The 16315-nt window shown below is 42.2% G+C and overlaps 1 protein-coding gene across 3 annotated transcripts; it reads right to left on the reverse strand.

Annotated features, from left to right (window-relative positions):
* Positions 1–367: 367 nt before the first annotated feature.
* LOC107689628 (nucleus accumbens-associated protein 1-like) lies at positions 368–15592 on the reverse strand. 3 transcript variants are annotated; one of them, XM_016487707.1, is made up of 6 exons: positions 15421–15592; positions 10084–11115; positions 7497–7667; positions 5943–6048; positions 5762–5859; positions 368–1732 (listed from the first exon to the last, which is right to left on the reverse strand). In XM_016487707.1, exons 2-6 carry the CDS (start codon positions 11084–11086, stop codon positions 1425–1427), a joined length of 1686 nt encoding a protein of 561 aa, XP_016343193.1. In that variant the 5' UTR covers positions 11087–11115; positions 15421–15592; the 3' UTR covers positions 368–1424. The 3 variants fall into 3 exon arrangements, with proteins under 3 accessions (XP_016343193.1, XP_016343191.1, XP_016343192.1); XM_016487705.1 differs by lacking the exon at positions 15421–15592 and adding an exon at positions 14738–15028; XM_016487706.1 differs by lacking the exon at positions 15421–15592 and adding an exon at positions 13714–14731.
* Positions 15593–16315: the final 723 nt, after the last annotated feature.

Below are 16315 nucleotides of genomic sequence, written 5' to 3' on the forward strand. Positions count from 1 at the left end.
CCAAACACACACACAAAGTCGGGCCCGAACCTTAAGACAGTAAAGTGACTAACAATAAGAAGCACAATTTCCCTTCCCCCTGGGCTGTAAAAGCGTGCTTGTGTGCGATAACAATTTTTCTTTTCTCTTAAAGGGATATTTATCCAATTCGGTCATAATTTACTTACCCTCGAGTCTTTTCGAACCTGTATGACTTTATTTCTTCTGCGGAACATAGAAGATATTTTTAAAGAACACTTTTACGTGCATACAATGAAAGTCAGCAAAGTCCAATACAACACTGAATCCCACTGGCCTTTCACTGAATGAAAACAAATAATAAAAACACTTCTTTTGTGTTCGCAAAAGAAAGTAAGTCACACAGGTCTGGATCAACATGAGGGTGAGTAAATGATGACAGAATTTTCATTTCTGGATAAACTATCCCTTTAATCGATGAGAGCCGCAAATCGTACATCACTGGTCAAAACGGCCAATCGAATTCAGCTACGGACATGATGGTGACCGAGATACAAGCCAAGCACCAGTCTTTGAAATGTAAGATAATTCTTATGCAAAAATAGTCCTTATTTTTCTCACAATTTCCATTTAAAGCCCAATAACAAGGTGTCTCTTGAGAAACATTTAAAAAATAAAAACACAAAAAGAGATTTTAAAACAATCCCTCTCTTTTGAGCTCTGAAGGTGCGAGCAGATAAATATATTTTTATCCTTTACAGTCCTTAATCATCTTTCATCAACTCTGGATTCACACAGTGGAACAAGTAGAAGGGGAAAGGAGAAAACGGCGACATAAAAAACAAAGAAAGTGGCAGACTAAGATCCCACATATATTTTGGGAGGAATGGAAGGAGAGGAGGATATCAGATTCTTTCCATTTTAGACAGAACGAGAGACAGAATATGCCACCTACTTCTCTTTCTCCTCTCCTCCCTCACTACTTTCTCCATCTGCTGTTCCTTCAGATCTTATGACAAGCATTTTTCCTGTCTCTCTCCTGGGCCAAATACAATCGGCTAGTCTGACATAGCCAGGTGCTACAAAATCACGAATACATTCAAATTCAGTAGAGTGAGATCAGGGAACCTCGGACCTCCCGTCGCAGTAATTTTTCATAATTATGCATTCCTATAGCATCGGTGACTAGATTTACTTGCCGAGCGTGGAGGCAAAGGGGATCTTCTGTGCAAAAGAGGGTTATTTAGCAAAAACAAAAATGATTGAAAAGAAAATTGCGCCCCTGGCTTAAACCCCTTGTGTTCCTCCCGTCACTAGACCGTGCAATCTCCTCCAATCTCCTTCCCGACTCTCCCTTTCCCATCCCAGGCAGAAGCAGCAGAGCCCAGAGTCACGCAGCGGGGTGGGAGGCAGGTAGGAGGTGGGGCGGCAGAGGGGATGGGGCAGGGCTTTCCTCGCCGCATCACTCACTGAAACAAAGTGCCGTTGTCTCCACTCACACCCTGCAGAGACTCGCCCGAGGATCCTCTGGTCTCCACCGAAGCACCGCCCTCCAGGCTTGCCGCCTCGAAGGCAGGCTCACCGCTGAGGCCATCCGCTTCCATCTTGATGCTGTCGGGGAGGAAATTGGCATAAGCGTCGCCCTCTGCCATCAGTAGCTTCAGCTTGGGGATCCAGCTCTTCCTCACCACGCGCCGAGCATTAGTGCACATGTCCGCCGCGATGGCGTTCATCTCGCTCTCCTTAAAGCTGGTGGCAAAGTTCTGGCAGTAAACTGTTGAGGAGAAGGAGACATCTCTAAAAGCCAGATCACGCCAAGAACCATAACTATAAATACAACCTTCAGTGTCCACACCAACATATGATAACTTTCTGTTTATTATAAGCATGCGCTCGGGTATGCCGCCTGGCACTTTAAATGCCGGGTGGATTCTGATTGGCTGTCAAGGTTTTTATCGTTCAAAACCTGGATAGAAAAAATTATTCTGAAAGTGTTTACAACAATATCATTCCTCTTTGTCATTAGCCCCTTTCACACATACAGACTTTACTGGTAAATTACCGTTAAGAGATCATGTGTGAACAGGACCTTTTCAAAAATACATTTAAATTCGTTCAGGCAATTTACCGGTATGAGAAGCTGTATCATTACCAGTAAATTACCGGTAATCTGCTCAGTTTGAACACAGAATGAAGATTACTGATATGAGCCCGTACAAGTCCAGAATGCGCTGACGTAAGACGTCCAGTCTAGAGGTCTTCTCAGGTCCTAAAATCTGTATCCGACCCGAATCACTTCTTACCCGAACCCGACGTGCATAAATTAATTCTTTTAAAGACCTGATGAAATTAGACCCGAGTCCGACCCGATGGGATGGCATTTATTTTCGAACCCGACTGGACCCGAACGTAAACGGCATTGATGTGTGTACAGCCTGCTGCCACGCAATCAGTAAAGAAAAATCCCGGTGTCCTGCTGACTGATTTGGCCGCTTCTTTAGTACTTTGATTTATTTAATATTTATTTAATTTATTGTTACATTATATTATTGCCTGCCTGATGGATACAAGTTATTTCTGAGTCCGGCTTTCAATTGTGACCAGTGGATTTGAAAAATAAACGTGATAGTTTAATCAAAATTAAATCGATAGCCTAATGATTCTCTATCTGCAACCTAATCTGCATCTGAACACGCAGCATAATGAATGAAGCGAGTGGATTTTCCTGATGGATCTCATAAGATGATTTCTGTGCGCACGGTTACAAACAAATGCTCCTTTTCTATGTGCGTTTCACACATAGAAAGTACACATCCGTGTTAGTTTAAAAGAATTTGGGTCTTATTGGGTCCATTTGGAAAAAGCACACTTATTTTAAATTACCCGAGACCCAAGGCCGCGAATACCGAACCCGACCTGTGTCCGAGGCACTCGTAGAAGTTTTGGACCCGAACCCGCTCGGGTCGGACCTCGGGTTTTCGGATCCAAGTGGACCCGTGAAGACCTCTAGTCTACTCTGGGCCAATCCAGAGCCGTTGAAACGGGTAGCATTAGGTTTGTTTACATGGACACTTTTTGCTTCCATTGGAATTAATTCATTCTGATTGACGAATCCGAACGTAGTGTTTACATGAACGCTAAATAAAGTGATCAGGGTGATATACGTGTTTATATGTCACAAGCTTCTGATCGGATTTACTCTTTTGACATGCGCACACTGCATGAATACACAGAGTTTCCCGTTGTTGTCGCATACCGTTTTAAAAAGCACACTTGATATTTATCTACTTCGGGTCCTAATTAGGCAACGACCAGCACATGAACTGTTGTGCAGTGCTGCTTACTTTTCTGAAGACAGTCAGTTCCCCTCAGAAACACATTCATATAGGTGTTACTCTCTACACTGCACTCAGCCTGAGGGATTCCTACACGTTCAGTCTTTGAGGAGACAATAAAAACAGCGCATACCGCAGGAACGGTATAACGGAAAATATTAGTGGTTTTGAAACTGTGAAATTTTCAAATCGCGGTATACCTTGAAACCGGTAATCGGCCCATGCCTAGTGGGACGTTGTGCTGCTCCACTTCACAGACGCCGTGTAAACGGGACACTCATTTACAGGGTTGCCAGGTTTTCACAAGAAAACCCGCCCAATCGCTACTCAAAACTAGCCCAATCGCGTTTCGAGGGGGTCCCCAGTTAAAAATCGTGTTCTGGGGGGTAAAATACACACTTTTGGCGGGGTTCCCCTGCTAAAATTCGCATTTCTAGTGGATAAATATCATATTATTGGAGTCGCTTCAACCCGCGGACATGAAAAACAACCCGCGGCAACAGTGTTAAAGTAGCCCAATTCCACGGGAAAACTGCAGACTTGGCAACACTGCTCATTTATGACACTTTATTCACCAGGAAGAACAGCTGGTTCTGCGCGTCATATGTCATTACGCTATTTTTTCGTGACTGCACATGCGCAGTGCTTTCCAGTTTCGGTTCTCAATCCGATCAAGTGTTTACATGTCCTCTCGCTCGGATTACAAAAGGAATAAAACCGCCCCTTACAATCCGATCGAAATCTGAATCGGATCTGGCCAATTCAATCCGATTGACGTGGTTACATGTGACTTTTTTTATTCTGATTGTGCTTCTAGTCCTATTACGATCGGATTAGTAGGGTCCATGTAAACGCAGCTATTGATTCACTTATGCTGTTTGTAAAATTACAGTCTGAAAGAAAGATTTAAATTATTGAATTGATCCGTTTTCCCACAATATGCACGGAGCTTGTCATAACCAGTAAAATTATGTGCAATACTCACAATTCTAATTCAGGCCCTGGTAAAAGAATCATACTTAGTGTCTGTGTCTTGATACAACATCGGCATGCAAAATATTGTAATACTATGTCGTAACGATTTTTCCCCCCACCCCTAGTGATCGGGCTTTAAAAGGATAGTTCGCCCAAAAATGAAAATTCTGTCATTATTTACCAATTATCAAACCTGTATGAGTTTTTTTTTCATCTGTTGAACACAAAGGAAGATATTTTGAAGAATGTTGGTAATCAAACAGTTGGCGGTAGCCACTGACTTCCATAGTATGGAAAAACAAATTACTATGGAAGTCAATAGCAATCTGGTTATCAACATTCTTCAAAAAATCATCAACATGAGGGTGAGTAAATGATGACAGAATTTTCATTCTTGGGTGAAATAATATAAAAGAGCGGGAACTCACACTTGACTGCATGCAACACTCGGCTGTCCAGCGGCTTACGGCTGGGGTCATTGGTGGAGGAACGGATGCCGGTTCCACAGCTGTTGGCCAGAGTGCTCCTGCACATCATACAGAACCAGAAAGTTAGACATCATACAGTTTCGCTATTATGGAAGACATCTTTGATGTTTCCCAGACTCACCTGTCGAAGAAAGCAGCCAGCAGCCTCCTCAGAAGGACTTTGTGTCTGGTCCCCGCACTGACGTGACAGTTCATCAGCTGAGCTCGTGAGATGTACACGCTGGTGCCTGTGGACAATATACGTGAATCTCACTTAAAAAGGTGTGAAACTTCATTCATATTCATGTCCTCAAGATAGACAAGCAGATACATACTGAAAATCTTACAAATGCCTTGTGACTCATCGTTTTCCAAGTCCCAAAAATGAATGCTAATTGAATGAATACTAATCACACAAAGCTCAGAAAGAAATGCAGCTTTCCTTTTTAGTGCTAAAGATCATTCGTGTGTTAGTGCTAACTGTGACTTGTGAAGTTTGAGCGCTGACTGTTGTATTAACAACTGAGATTTAAATTATTGAATTGATCCGTTTTCCCACAATATGCACGGAGCTTGTCATAACCAGTAAAATTATGTGCAATACTCACAATTCTAATTCAGGCCCTGGTAAAAGAATCATACTTAGTGTCTGTGTCTTGATACAACATCGGCATGCAAAATATTGTAATACTATGTCGTAACGATTTTTCCCCCCACCCCTAGTGATCGGGCTTTAAAAGGATAGTTCGCCCAAAAATGAAAATTCTGTCATTATTTACCAATTATCAAACCTGTATGAGTTTTTTTTTCATCTGTTGAACACAAAGGAAGATATTTTGAAGAATGTTGGTAATCAAACAGTTGGCGGTAGCCACTGACTTCCATAGTATGGAAAAACAAATTACTATGGAAGTCAATAGCAATCTGGTTATCAACATTCTTCAAAAAATCATCAACATGAGGGTGAGTAAATGATGACAGAATTTTCATTCTTGGGTGAAATAATATAAAAGAGCGGGAACACACACTTGACTGCATGCAACACTCGGCTGTCCAGCGGCTTACGGCTGGGGTCATTGGTGGAGGAACGGATGCCGGTTCCACAGCTGTTGGCCAGAGTGCTCCTGCACATCATACAGAACCAGAAAGTTAGACATCATACAGTTTCGCTATTATGGAAGACATCTTTGATGTTTCCCAGACTCACCTGTCGAAGAAAGCAGCCAGCAGCCTCCTCAGAAGGACTTTGTGTCTGGTCCCCGCACTGACGTGACAGTTCATCAGCTGAGCTCGTGAGATGTACACGCTGGTGCCTGTGGACAATATACGTGAATCTCACTTAAAAAGGTGTGAAACTTCATTCATATTCATGTCCTCAAGATAGACAAGCAGATACATACTGAAAATCTTACAAATGCCTTGTGACTCATCGTTTTCCAAGTCCCAAAAATGAATGCTAATTGAATGAATACTAATCACACAAAGCTCAGAAAGAAATGCAGCTTTCCTTTTTAGTGCTAAAGATCATTCATGTGTGTTAGTGCTAACTGTGACTTGTGAAGTTTGAGCGCTGACTGTTGTATTAACAACTGCTTTTCTATTTATGTAGCTTTTCTGCACCTATGTCTTCATTAAATATGGTTGTTGTTCTACTGCATTCATCTGTGTGATCACTCATGCAGTGTTGTGTGCTCACTGCAGATGCTCATTAAATGCAACTTTTCAAATACAGAATATTGCTCCAAATAAAAAGAATTACAATAAACTCAGGTTTGAATGGGTAAGATATGATTTTTTTTAAAGAAGTCTCTAATGCTTACCATGACTGTATAAGGCAATACAATAATATTGTGAAAAATTATTATTTAAAATAATAACCGTTTTCTATTTAACATATTTTAAAACGTCATTTATTTGCCATCACAAGAACACAAGTCAAAACAGAAGTTGGTTATAATAATCAAAAAACAAACAAACAAAAAAAAAAATCCTGCCTCAATGGGGTACCTTTACTAAAACTACATTTCAAAACCATTCAAAAACCTATTTTCTTTGCTCTTAATTAAACATTTTTGTCTCATTTTCATTTTTGCTTTTCACTCCTCCAGCGCATTGTATTTGTTAATCTTTTAATGACTTTTTGATGGCAATTTTTTATCGTTAGTCTTCTCGTCTGTTTCAATTCCTCATTTCATTTTCCACTTTATATTGCTTTATGTTTGGTCTTGTTCGAATGCTTTCTTTTATCGTATTTGTAAAGCACTTTGAGCTGCATGTTTATATATGCGACTGCTGTTTAAATAAAGTTACAGCAATTAGCGGAACTCCTCTGTTATGTGTACTGAACAGATCCAGTCGGACGGCTCGGAGTCACTTAAGGCCATGCTTTACAGCTCACAAAAGCCTCCATTAGCTTCAACAAGTCACTCAACAAAACCTGTTCTACACCACAATACCAAAACACGGCTCCTCCAAACACAGTTGACCTATCAATCACCACAAGAGATCATTTGCTTTTCATGGGCTGTTGAACATGACTCAGTTGTATGATGCCGGTTATCCTCCCTATTTGACTCTTCTATAGATTGACTTTAACATTGATTTATCAGCAGATGTTTTCCTAAAAATCCATACAGGGTGATATGATGATGGCTTGAACAACAAAAGAATGATTTATTCCACCACAATACACCTTTTGCTCAAGATACTTTGGTTCATCTATTGCATTTTGTTAATGAATGGAATGCGATTAGACTCAGACCTGAAACTAGCTCCAGTTTCTCTGCAGGGTCACCTTCCTCATAGAGTTTGGGATGACAGCGGTTGCCAATCTGAGCAATGAGCTCAGCGGGGAGAGAGGCAAGATCCTGTCGGCCACGCATCCTGGGCCGCGTCTCTGAGTGGTCCGGCAAGGCCTCCACACGTTCACCCGCTGAGAAAGAGAAAGAAGAAGAGAAGAACGGAAGTTTATGTAGAGTAGAGTGTGAAGACAAAAATCTCTGTGCATGCAGTCTAGACAGCCGTGAAGATTAAACCACTCCTCGTCTTTTGACTCTCAAAAACAGACAGATAATGCAAAGCTCTTGGGACCAAGACTAATAAAAGACCTGTGAAAACCAAAGGCATCAGAACACATTCCGTTTTCATGCCGTCTGAGAGAAGATAAGAAGAACTTCTGATCAAATATTCGTGAGCTCCAAACAGTTCAAGCATTTAGCAAAAAGTGTGAATTTAGCTATGATGATATTCCTATTTAAGAAGCACAAAAGAAAGTAGACATTAGTTCACTTGTTAAAATGGGAACCAAAAAAGCAGGAGGCTGTATACATTACAACACATACAGGATCAAAGGAAGTGCTGGTTCAGGAAGTGCTCATTTAAAACTTTAAAACTCTGTCATCATCAAACCTGCGGGACTTCTATTTTCTTCAATGGAACCAGGCGAAGACATTTTAACCATGTTCTGGCTGTTTATTTACCATGTAATCAGGAATAGGGACTGGAGCTGGCTTTTTGTGTCTTTATTCAGTCGATGAGAGTAGCAGTGATGTTTCGTTTGTAAATGAATCATTCTTTTTAAAGGAATCTGTTGATCAAGTTCACAAAAACGGTTTGAATTACTCAAATGAATGGGATTGACTCACTGATCAGAACTGTTAAGGAAAAGATTGTAACTGAATAATAACTTGGTTGCGAAAAAAGTAGCAGCAGACATTTTCATCTGTAATGTGACTTGTAAATTATCGACATAGAAAATGTAGGCTTGGGGACTTTGTTCTCTCTAATGGTTGTTGATTGAATTTTGAGATGTGGAAGCTGCAATCAACTACATGTCACCAGAGAGAAGAACAAGTTCTGACAATTTGATTAAAAACTACAAGGTCAAAACAAGAATGAAACGCATGCATGGATGAATTGTTCAAAATAAGACTAACAATATGCATTTCATGTATTTTCAGTCCATTTCTCACAAAAAAAACAAACAAAAAAAAAACTATCGTATGGCTTAGGGTTGTGCGATGTCACAATTTTTGATCGTGGATGATTATAATGTATCCGCGATCTGCTTTTGAATAAATATCATAGTATCGTGCTACAGCGCACATTCTATCAGTTGCAGTTCTGGCGCCTCTGTCTCAATATACTGTACAACATAACTTACATTCACATTAAATGTTACTCAGCAGTAGAGTTACACTCATGGTACACAACACGTCACACAATCACAAAAGTACATTATGTGCTTTAAAGCCTTGTTGGTTAAACATTTCATTAACGTGCTGTTCTGACATGCGCTTTTTCTGAGCGCATACACCTGAAGCGCACACACACTAAAAAAACCTGTCAAACAGCACCTGATTACTGGACTAAGTTATCTTTTGCGTCTTATATATTATATAAGATTATTTGAAGAATGTGGATAACCAAACCATTTACTTTGAAAGTAGAAAAAAAATGCTATGGAAGTCGCTGGAAACCAGCAACTGTTTGGTTACCCACATTCTTCAAAATAAATGTTATGTTCAACAGAAGACAGACAGAGATTTTTATCTTCGCCCACTTTACCCTAAATGTCTGCCATTCTTTTTTATTTTATATTTTGTTACCTTGTAAGGCTTTGTTTTTAAAATAGGGAAATTAGCTTGGCTGTGCTGCTCAGACAACTTGCAAAATAGTAAAACCAAAATGACAGAATCGAGATAAAATCATAAATCGTGATTTTCCTAAAAAAAATCGTGATATGATATTTTTGCCATATCGCGCACCCCTATATGGCTTCAGAAAGCTTGAATTATAGTGCAAGAGCCATATGGACAACTTTTATGGTGCATTTGCATAGGGCTGCATGATTAATCGAATGCGACTGTCACGCGCATTTTGTTAGTAAAGCCGGTTCTGTAATCAGCAGTAAATCATCATCACGTGCTTTCAGATGGAGCAGCATTTACTACACAGAGCCGTAGTTCACTGACAAGTTACGCAAAAAAAAAAATTGCAGACTATTTTATTGCACGATTATGAAATCGAAGAAATCGTTTGCGATAATGACAGCTGTTTGCATAGCTTCTCAGGGAACTACGGCTCTGTGTAGTAACGCAGCTTCTGTCGAATCGCGATTTCGATTCCATTTTGATTTATTGTGCAGCCCTACATTTGCATCTTTTTTGAAGCTTGAAAGCTTCAGTCTGCATTCATGGTAATTGCATGGAAAAGACAACAAGTACATTGTTAAAATTTCACCAGTTCCTTTCCATTGAAGATAAAGATGTCATAAAAGTTTGGAACAACATGAGGTTGAGTAAATGATTTCTAGCATTTCAATGCATTCAGCAGTGCTGTGGACTCACCTGTAGCACCCACGTTGAGCATGCTGTACATGGTGTACATGTTGCAGATCTGCCTGTACTGCTCTTCAGTGCCGTCATCCACCGCCTCCTCTTCTTCCTCATCATCATGGTAAGAGATGGGCGAATCACTGGCGTAGGCACTCAAAGTACCGGGGCTGGTGCCTTCAGGGGTGGCACTGCTCGTGCCGTTGCCATTGGTGCTGCTGCCTCCACCATGACCCCCTGTGCCCATTCCAAGACCCATACCAAGTCCCATGCTACCTTGCTGCTGAATAGCGCTTCCACGTGCCATTTCCTGGGAAAAGCGAGCCGCCTTCCTCATCCCTCCTCCGCCGGCTGCACCCGAGCCTCCGCCGCCTTCCCGATTGCCTCCTTCCCAGAGTCGCTTGGCCACCGGCGTGCAAACCACTGAATAGGGTGAAGCCTCCGGCTGCTCTGTCTTCACCCGAGAGATGAGGGGCAACGGGGTCAAGCAGGAAGCAGGTCGACTGGCTGCCGTAGCCATCACCCCGCCTCCTCCGTTAGCCGCTGCACCCGCCGCCGTCTGGGTAACGGGGCTCTGAGGCTCCGATGGAGGGGTTTCTTCAGTATGGAGGCCCTGTGAATCACAGCTGGGCGAGCTGACTTTCAAGAAGAACTCCGTGCCCTTCTCCATAATCTGCTGGATCTGGAGGAAGCCAGCCGTGTACATGAGCAGAAACTGGTCTCCGACGTTCATGCTGAGGCGGCCGGTGTAGCAGAAGGCCAGGATCTGCTGAAAGCTCTGTGGCTGTACGGCCGGGGGCAACTCCACCACCGTAGGGGTTTTGCTGCCCGCACTGCTGTTGAAAAGGTCACGGAAGTAGGAGCTGCTGGCCGCCAGCACGGCACGGTGGGCTTTAAAGGTGTGGCCTTTCACCACCACGGACACGTCGCAGTACAGCCCCTGCAGCCGCTGCTCGTTCAAACACTCCAAGACATTGTTGCCGAAGTTTGGGATCGCCATCTGAAGGGTCTGAGCCATGGCGCTATGGCCAGCACCACCAGAGAAATCTGAGCGACACCAGAAAAAGAGAAGGAGGGAAAGACAGATGGAAGAGGAAGAAAGAGATCTTTGTCAGCAGCATTCTCTTAGCAGCACAGTAGTTCATCCCTGAAGACACACTGCAACCATCATTTGCTTTTAAAGCAGTAAAATCCACTGAATCTGACAATTTATTGCAAAGACACAAACAGCTACCGGCAACAGACTGTTACATTAAAAGGTGAAATGTATGAGACCGCAGGGACGAGCCTGTAGGCACCTTTAGCAGACCGGCCTAGAACATGCAAACTCTGAAAAATAATAGGGGGGTTGGCAAGCCGCCTTTAAAATCCTGTGAGCGGGATGTGACTGCTAATCTGAATGAGATGGTGATTTAGCTGAGACAGAGATAAAATGGCACCCTTTACAATACTACAGCAGGGAGGGAAAGAGGGGGAGAGTGCCAGAGAGATACTAAACCAGTGATTGAGGTCATAGTTGAGGAAGATGGTGGAAAACAATGGGCTTTGACTGACATTGCAGTCAGTCTTTTTGCTGCTTAATGTGACACCATGAGCAAAGCCATCATTACAGCTCACAGCCTTGCTGCCGGGGAAATTCATTAGAAACGGTTAACCTGCACTTTCTACTATAAAATGGGCTGTTCAAAACTTTACTAGAGTTTAAAACTGCGGTGCTGCTTACAACTCCCTCATATTTAGGAAACACACACGCTCTCATTTGTTGGGGGAGGATATTTTGCGAATCAGCAGAATAAGTAGCAGAACTTTTTGAGAAGGCACAGATTGACATTTTGCCGTCAGCGCAAAAATTGTGGCTTATTGTTTAGCAATCATTCGGTGAAGTAAAAATTCCCCCTTAAACCATGTCAACTCAACCGACACGACAGTATAACACTATGATGTGATATACTTCACACATTAAGATTATACAGTGGCAGGCAGAACATCTGGGCACATGTTTCCCACACAAGCCATCACATTAAAAATCACTGAATCTGATCTGATCACACAGAACTAACAGGATGTTCGTGGTAAAAGAAGTACCCTCTTTGTCTGACTCCAGGCTCGCTCCCCCCTCCCTCCCTTGCATGCACACACACAAGCCATAGACATCAGACAAAACGGCTTGTTTACAGTTGGCCCAAGAGCAGTGGCACACATACACACTGAGAGGCCCAGGGTTTATTTAAGAAGCTTTCCCTGGAGATGGGGGAGGAGAGGGACACCTTAGGTATGGTTATCACGGTGTGCGAGGGGGGGACACAAACTTTTAAAGACTTTATTCACAACACAATCCGTATGTATGAGACTTTCAAACAGTCAACATGCAATAACAAATGAGGTTGGAGCATCTATCACATGTACTTGTAAAAACACATTGAAAAAAGTAATCTCATAACATCAATCTTATTTTAATAATGAATAGGCTAATCAATCAGGCATACTCCTGAAATGTCAAGCACTTATTCTCAATGACAAATTATTTACCTTAAAGGGACAGTTCACCCAAAAATGAAAATTCTGTCATCATTTACTCACCCTCCACTTGATCCAATCCTGTATGAGTTTGTGGTCCCCACTGACTTCCACAGTATTTTTTACTATGGAAGTCAATGGCTACCATCAACTGATTGGTTGCAAACATTCTTCAAAATATCTTCTTTTGTCAGGAAATAAAATAAGTTCTGGAACATCTTGAAGGTGAGCAAATGGTGACAGAATTTTCATTTCTGAGTGAACAATCCCATTAACTATCTTGTAAATTCATGTCAGCTGAGCCACTTTTAGGCAGTCAATATCAAAAAGTGGCCCAGTTTACCTGAACTCACCTGAAATGTCAGTGGTTCTCAACCCTTGTAACTTCAAGGTCTCCCATGGTCAAAGTCAGAGGTGCTTTGTAATCCTTTTACTAATATAAACTGCGGCTGTCAATATATAAAAATAATTCATGGTAGCCTAATTCATCTAAAGATTTACAAATTTGGTGATTTAAAGACTACCACAATGTACCTTCTTTAAGGAAAGAAAAAATAAATACATAAATCTGCTTCTTGGGTGCTACAGAGCTTCTCTGCTTAACTGGCCTATAACTTTTTTGAAAGGAAAGATAAGCAAACATGTATGAAAAGTGAAAAACACACACAGACACTAAATTTGCCACTACATATGTTTTATGTAAGAATGTTGAGAGAGAAAAATAAAGTCAATTTTGTTCGCCTATGTTGTATGCTGCACTAAAAACCTGTCTGAGTGACAGCACGGCAGTACATATGAAGTCCGTTAGAGTAACAGGATGCACGTTACACTATTTATATTACATTACATGTATATTACAATATCTGTTCCAAGCAAATTAGCATTTCAATATTTAATAACATTCTTGAATATAACATGATTGAGGCCCACTTAGGAAGTTTACCGAGTGCCCTAGAACCACTGATACATTTCAAAGAAAAAAGTAACAGCTGAGCTTTAGAATCCTGTCTAATACTGTGATGCCAAACCTGTGTGATGGAAGCCATTGAACATACGCCGACACATAAACTAACACTAATCCAACAATGCAGAACAGTGAAGTAGAATATAAGAAAATACAGAGCAAACCTTTGGCCGCCAGACCTGCCAGTACAGCAGTGTTATGAGGCTGTGTCGGCGGCAGGTTAACCGTGTGTCAGTCAATCTGCCCGTCCGTCCGGAGTTCTCCACTGGCACGGGCCGCGAAGGGGGTGAAGAACGATGGCAAAAGCGCCCACTATGAGCCACTCTGTGAGAAATGCAGCACCTACATGCGAGCGAGCACAAACGCAGCGGGGGGAAGCGCCGCAACGCACCGAGGATCGCACGAAACGAGCAAGTTTGCCGCTCTTGTCCCGTCTTTGCCAATGCACCGCACCGAGAGCGAGCGTGCTTACATCCTCGGGCCTAGACGGGTCCGTCTCGAGCGCTGCACCGCCGAAATGAGGGTTCGCCCCGTTCTCCACGCCACTCAGTTTAAACGGCAACACTCAAGAATCTCTAACGATTCAATGAGCAGCCGGTATTAGCATCCCTAAAATAGCCAAGTGCATACTTTTCAGTCCGCGGAATTTCAAAGTTAATGTTCCATAACGATTTCGCGCTAGTTCGGATACCCCACCTTATCTTATTTCACAGACATCAACAGGTCATCCCGGGACAAATGCACGAACTGGGGGCGAGCCAGACTGAACCAGCGCTGACAGTAGGGGGGGTCAGCCAGACTCCGCCGATAAGAAAATTATTTAACTACTCGGGGCCACAACATCAATCATGCTCAAAGTGCTATCTTCAAATGAAATGCATAAATAGAAGCCTCTTGGTTAGCAGATTAAAAAGATCCCGGAAATCGGGTTTTTAAATGAGCCAGATCTGACTCCGGAACATCTGCCAGCACGCGCGTTCAGCCATGTCAGTGAGGTCGGTGAAGTGGTTAAACTTTTTGTTGGTACCATTAGTCTGTGCCCATCCCCCACCGCACACCTTCCCCCCAAAACAATGCCCCCCAAACATCTCAAAGCCACCAGATTTCAGTCAAAATGCCAGGACAGCCGCTCGCGTGTCACGTCGCCTCACATGACCCGCTGCGGGGATTCGAAGGCGGGATACTCACCCCTTAGCTGGAGGCCGTTTCAAAGTGTTTCAATGGAGTCCGACGCGCTCACTCTCCTTCACTCTCTCGCCTCGTCTGTCTCGCGCTGGAAACAGCCATTCATTGTGGGCATAGGCGCGAAGTCGATCGCAGAGCCGTCGAGCGCGAACTCTTTTTCCAGCGGGATAAAGAGCGCAGAGCCACTGATCATGCATAGACTAGACATGACTCCCCATCGTCACTCAATCGCATGATCATCACAGGCGCAGCCTCAATGCCAGGAGACCTATCCAGCGTCGAGATGTATTTGCGCATAGGCTGGCACAGCAACAGGGAAAAGAGCCACCGCCTCGTTTCCATACGTGCGCAAAAAGTAGGCCATGCTCCTACGTCTCGCCAGACAGATCCCCAATATAGAGCACGCAGAGAACGCCATGAACCCATAACTGTACGCCGCGAGGCGACGTGAACGGGAACATCAAATAAAGTTTGCTTATATTGAATCAACGTTTAGTGTTGGAGAATTTTACTGCGTTCCGAAAGGATTAGTGTAGTTATGTGTGGCGCATTTGCTTTTAATATTTCTCGCTTATTTCATTAAAATCCCTGTAAAATTAATTTTAACAGCCCTATATATATATATATATATATATATATATATAAGTTTAGCAATACATTTTAAGTGGGAAGCATGAAATACTTACTGTAAACTCGAATAATCCATGTAAGTTTGGCCGCACCGTGAGCAAGGCCAAAATCTGCAGGTCATATACATCAATGTGTCTGAATCTACAAACTATACGACCGCGTGACGTCACATGCTGACCCTATAGATGTCCTTACATTACCCCGGTGAGCTACATTTCCAATTGCATTTTTTTCTGTGTGTGTGTGTGTGTGTGAAAAACGTGCACACGGGCTTTCGTAGTCACGATTTAGTGAAAGTGAAAACACTGGGTTGCCAGATTGGTGTACGTGTATTATTACACTGCGTTTCTTTTTGTTATGCTTTTGTGTCCACTTCTACAGAAGCACTGAAATCAGACAGGCCCATATTATATAACATTTCAAGCGAGGGGATTTACTTTGGGTGAACACATTTTCATTAGTGGGCTGGAGAACTAATGTAATTTGTCTTCTGTATCATTTTTGTTACTTTCAATGGGATTTTTTTGCACCGAGCACTGTTGCTTATGACCCTGATATTTACACATTATCCATTGTCTTTGATAACTCATGTGGTGTTTCACATAATTGCCACTTTATATAAACAGGATTAATGTGTTGAATTGACATTGTAAGAACTCTTTATTTTTTAATAAATTAAAAAAATATATCAATAACTACAAACCAACAATTGCTCACAAACTAACCGACATCTCAGTTTGGATAAAATTTTCAGTTTACAACCATATTACTGTAATTTTTTACAGTGTAATATTTGTAAATACAGTTTGTCTGTTTAATCATACTGTTCTATTTAATTGCATTTAGACACGTCCAAAATTTAATTGACCATAAATATTAATTTACCACAAAAAAAAAACAACACACACACACACACACACACACACACACTTCAGGCCCCATGTTGTACCC

The sequence above is a fragment of the Sinocyclocheilus anshuiensis genome, unplaced genomic scaffold, assembly GCF_001515605.1.
Source record: "Sinocyclocheilus anshuiensis isolate Anshui unplaced genomic scaffold, SAMN03320099.WGS_v1.1 scaffold813, whole genome shotgun sequence".
Taxonomy (NCBI): domain Eukaryota; kingdom Metazoa; phylum Chordata; class Actinopteri; order Cypriniformes; family Cyprinidae; genus Sinocyclocheilus; species Sinocyclocheilus anshuiensis.

Coding starts and splice junctions, on each gene's coding strand:
- LOC107689628 (XM_016487707.1), bottom strand. CDS start 11,086: ATGGCTCAGACCCTTCAGATGGCGATCCCAAACTTCGGCAACAATGTC. Junction 7,668..10,083: donor GCTCAACGTGGGTGCTACAG/GTGAGTCCACAG, acceptor TCTCTTTCTCAG/CGGGTGAACGTGTGGAGGCC. Junction 5,860..5,942: donor CTGGCTGCTTTCTTCGACAG/GTGAGTCTGGGA, acceptor TATGATGTGCAG/GAGCACTCTGGCCAACAGCT.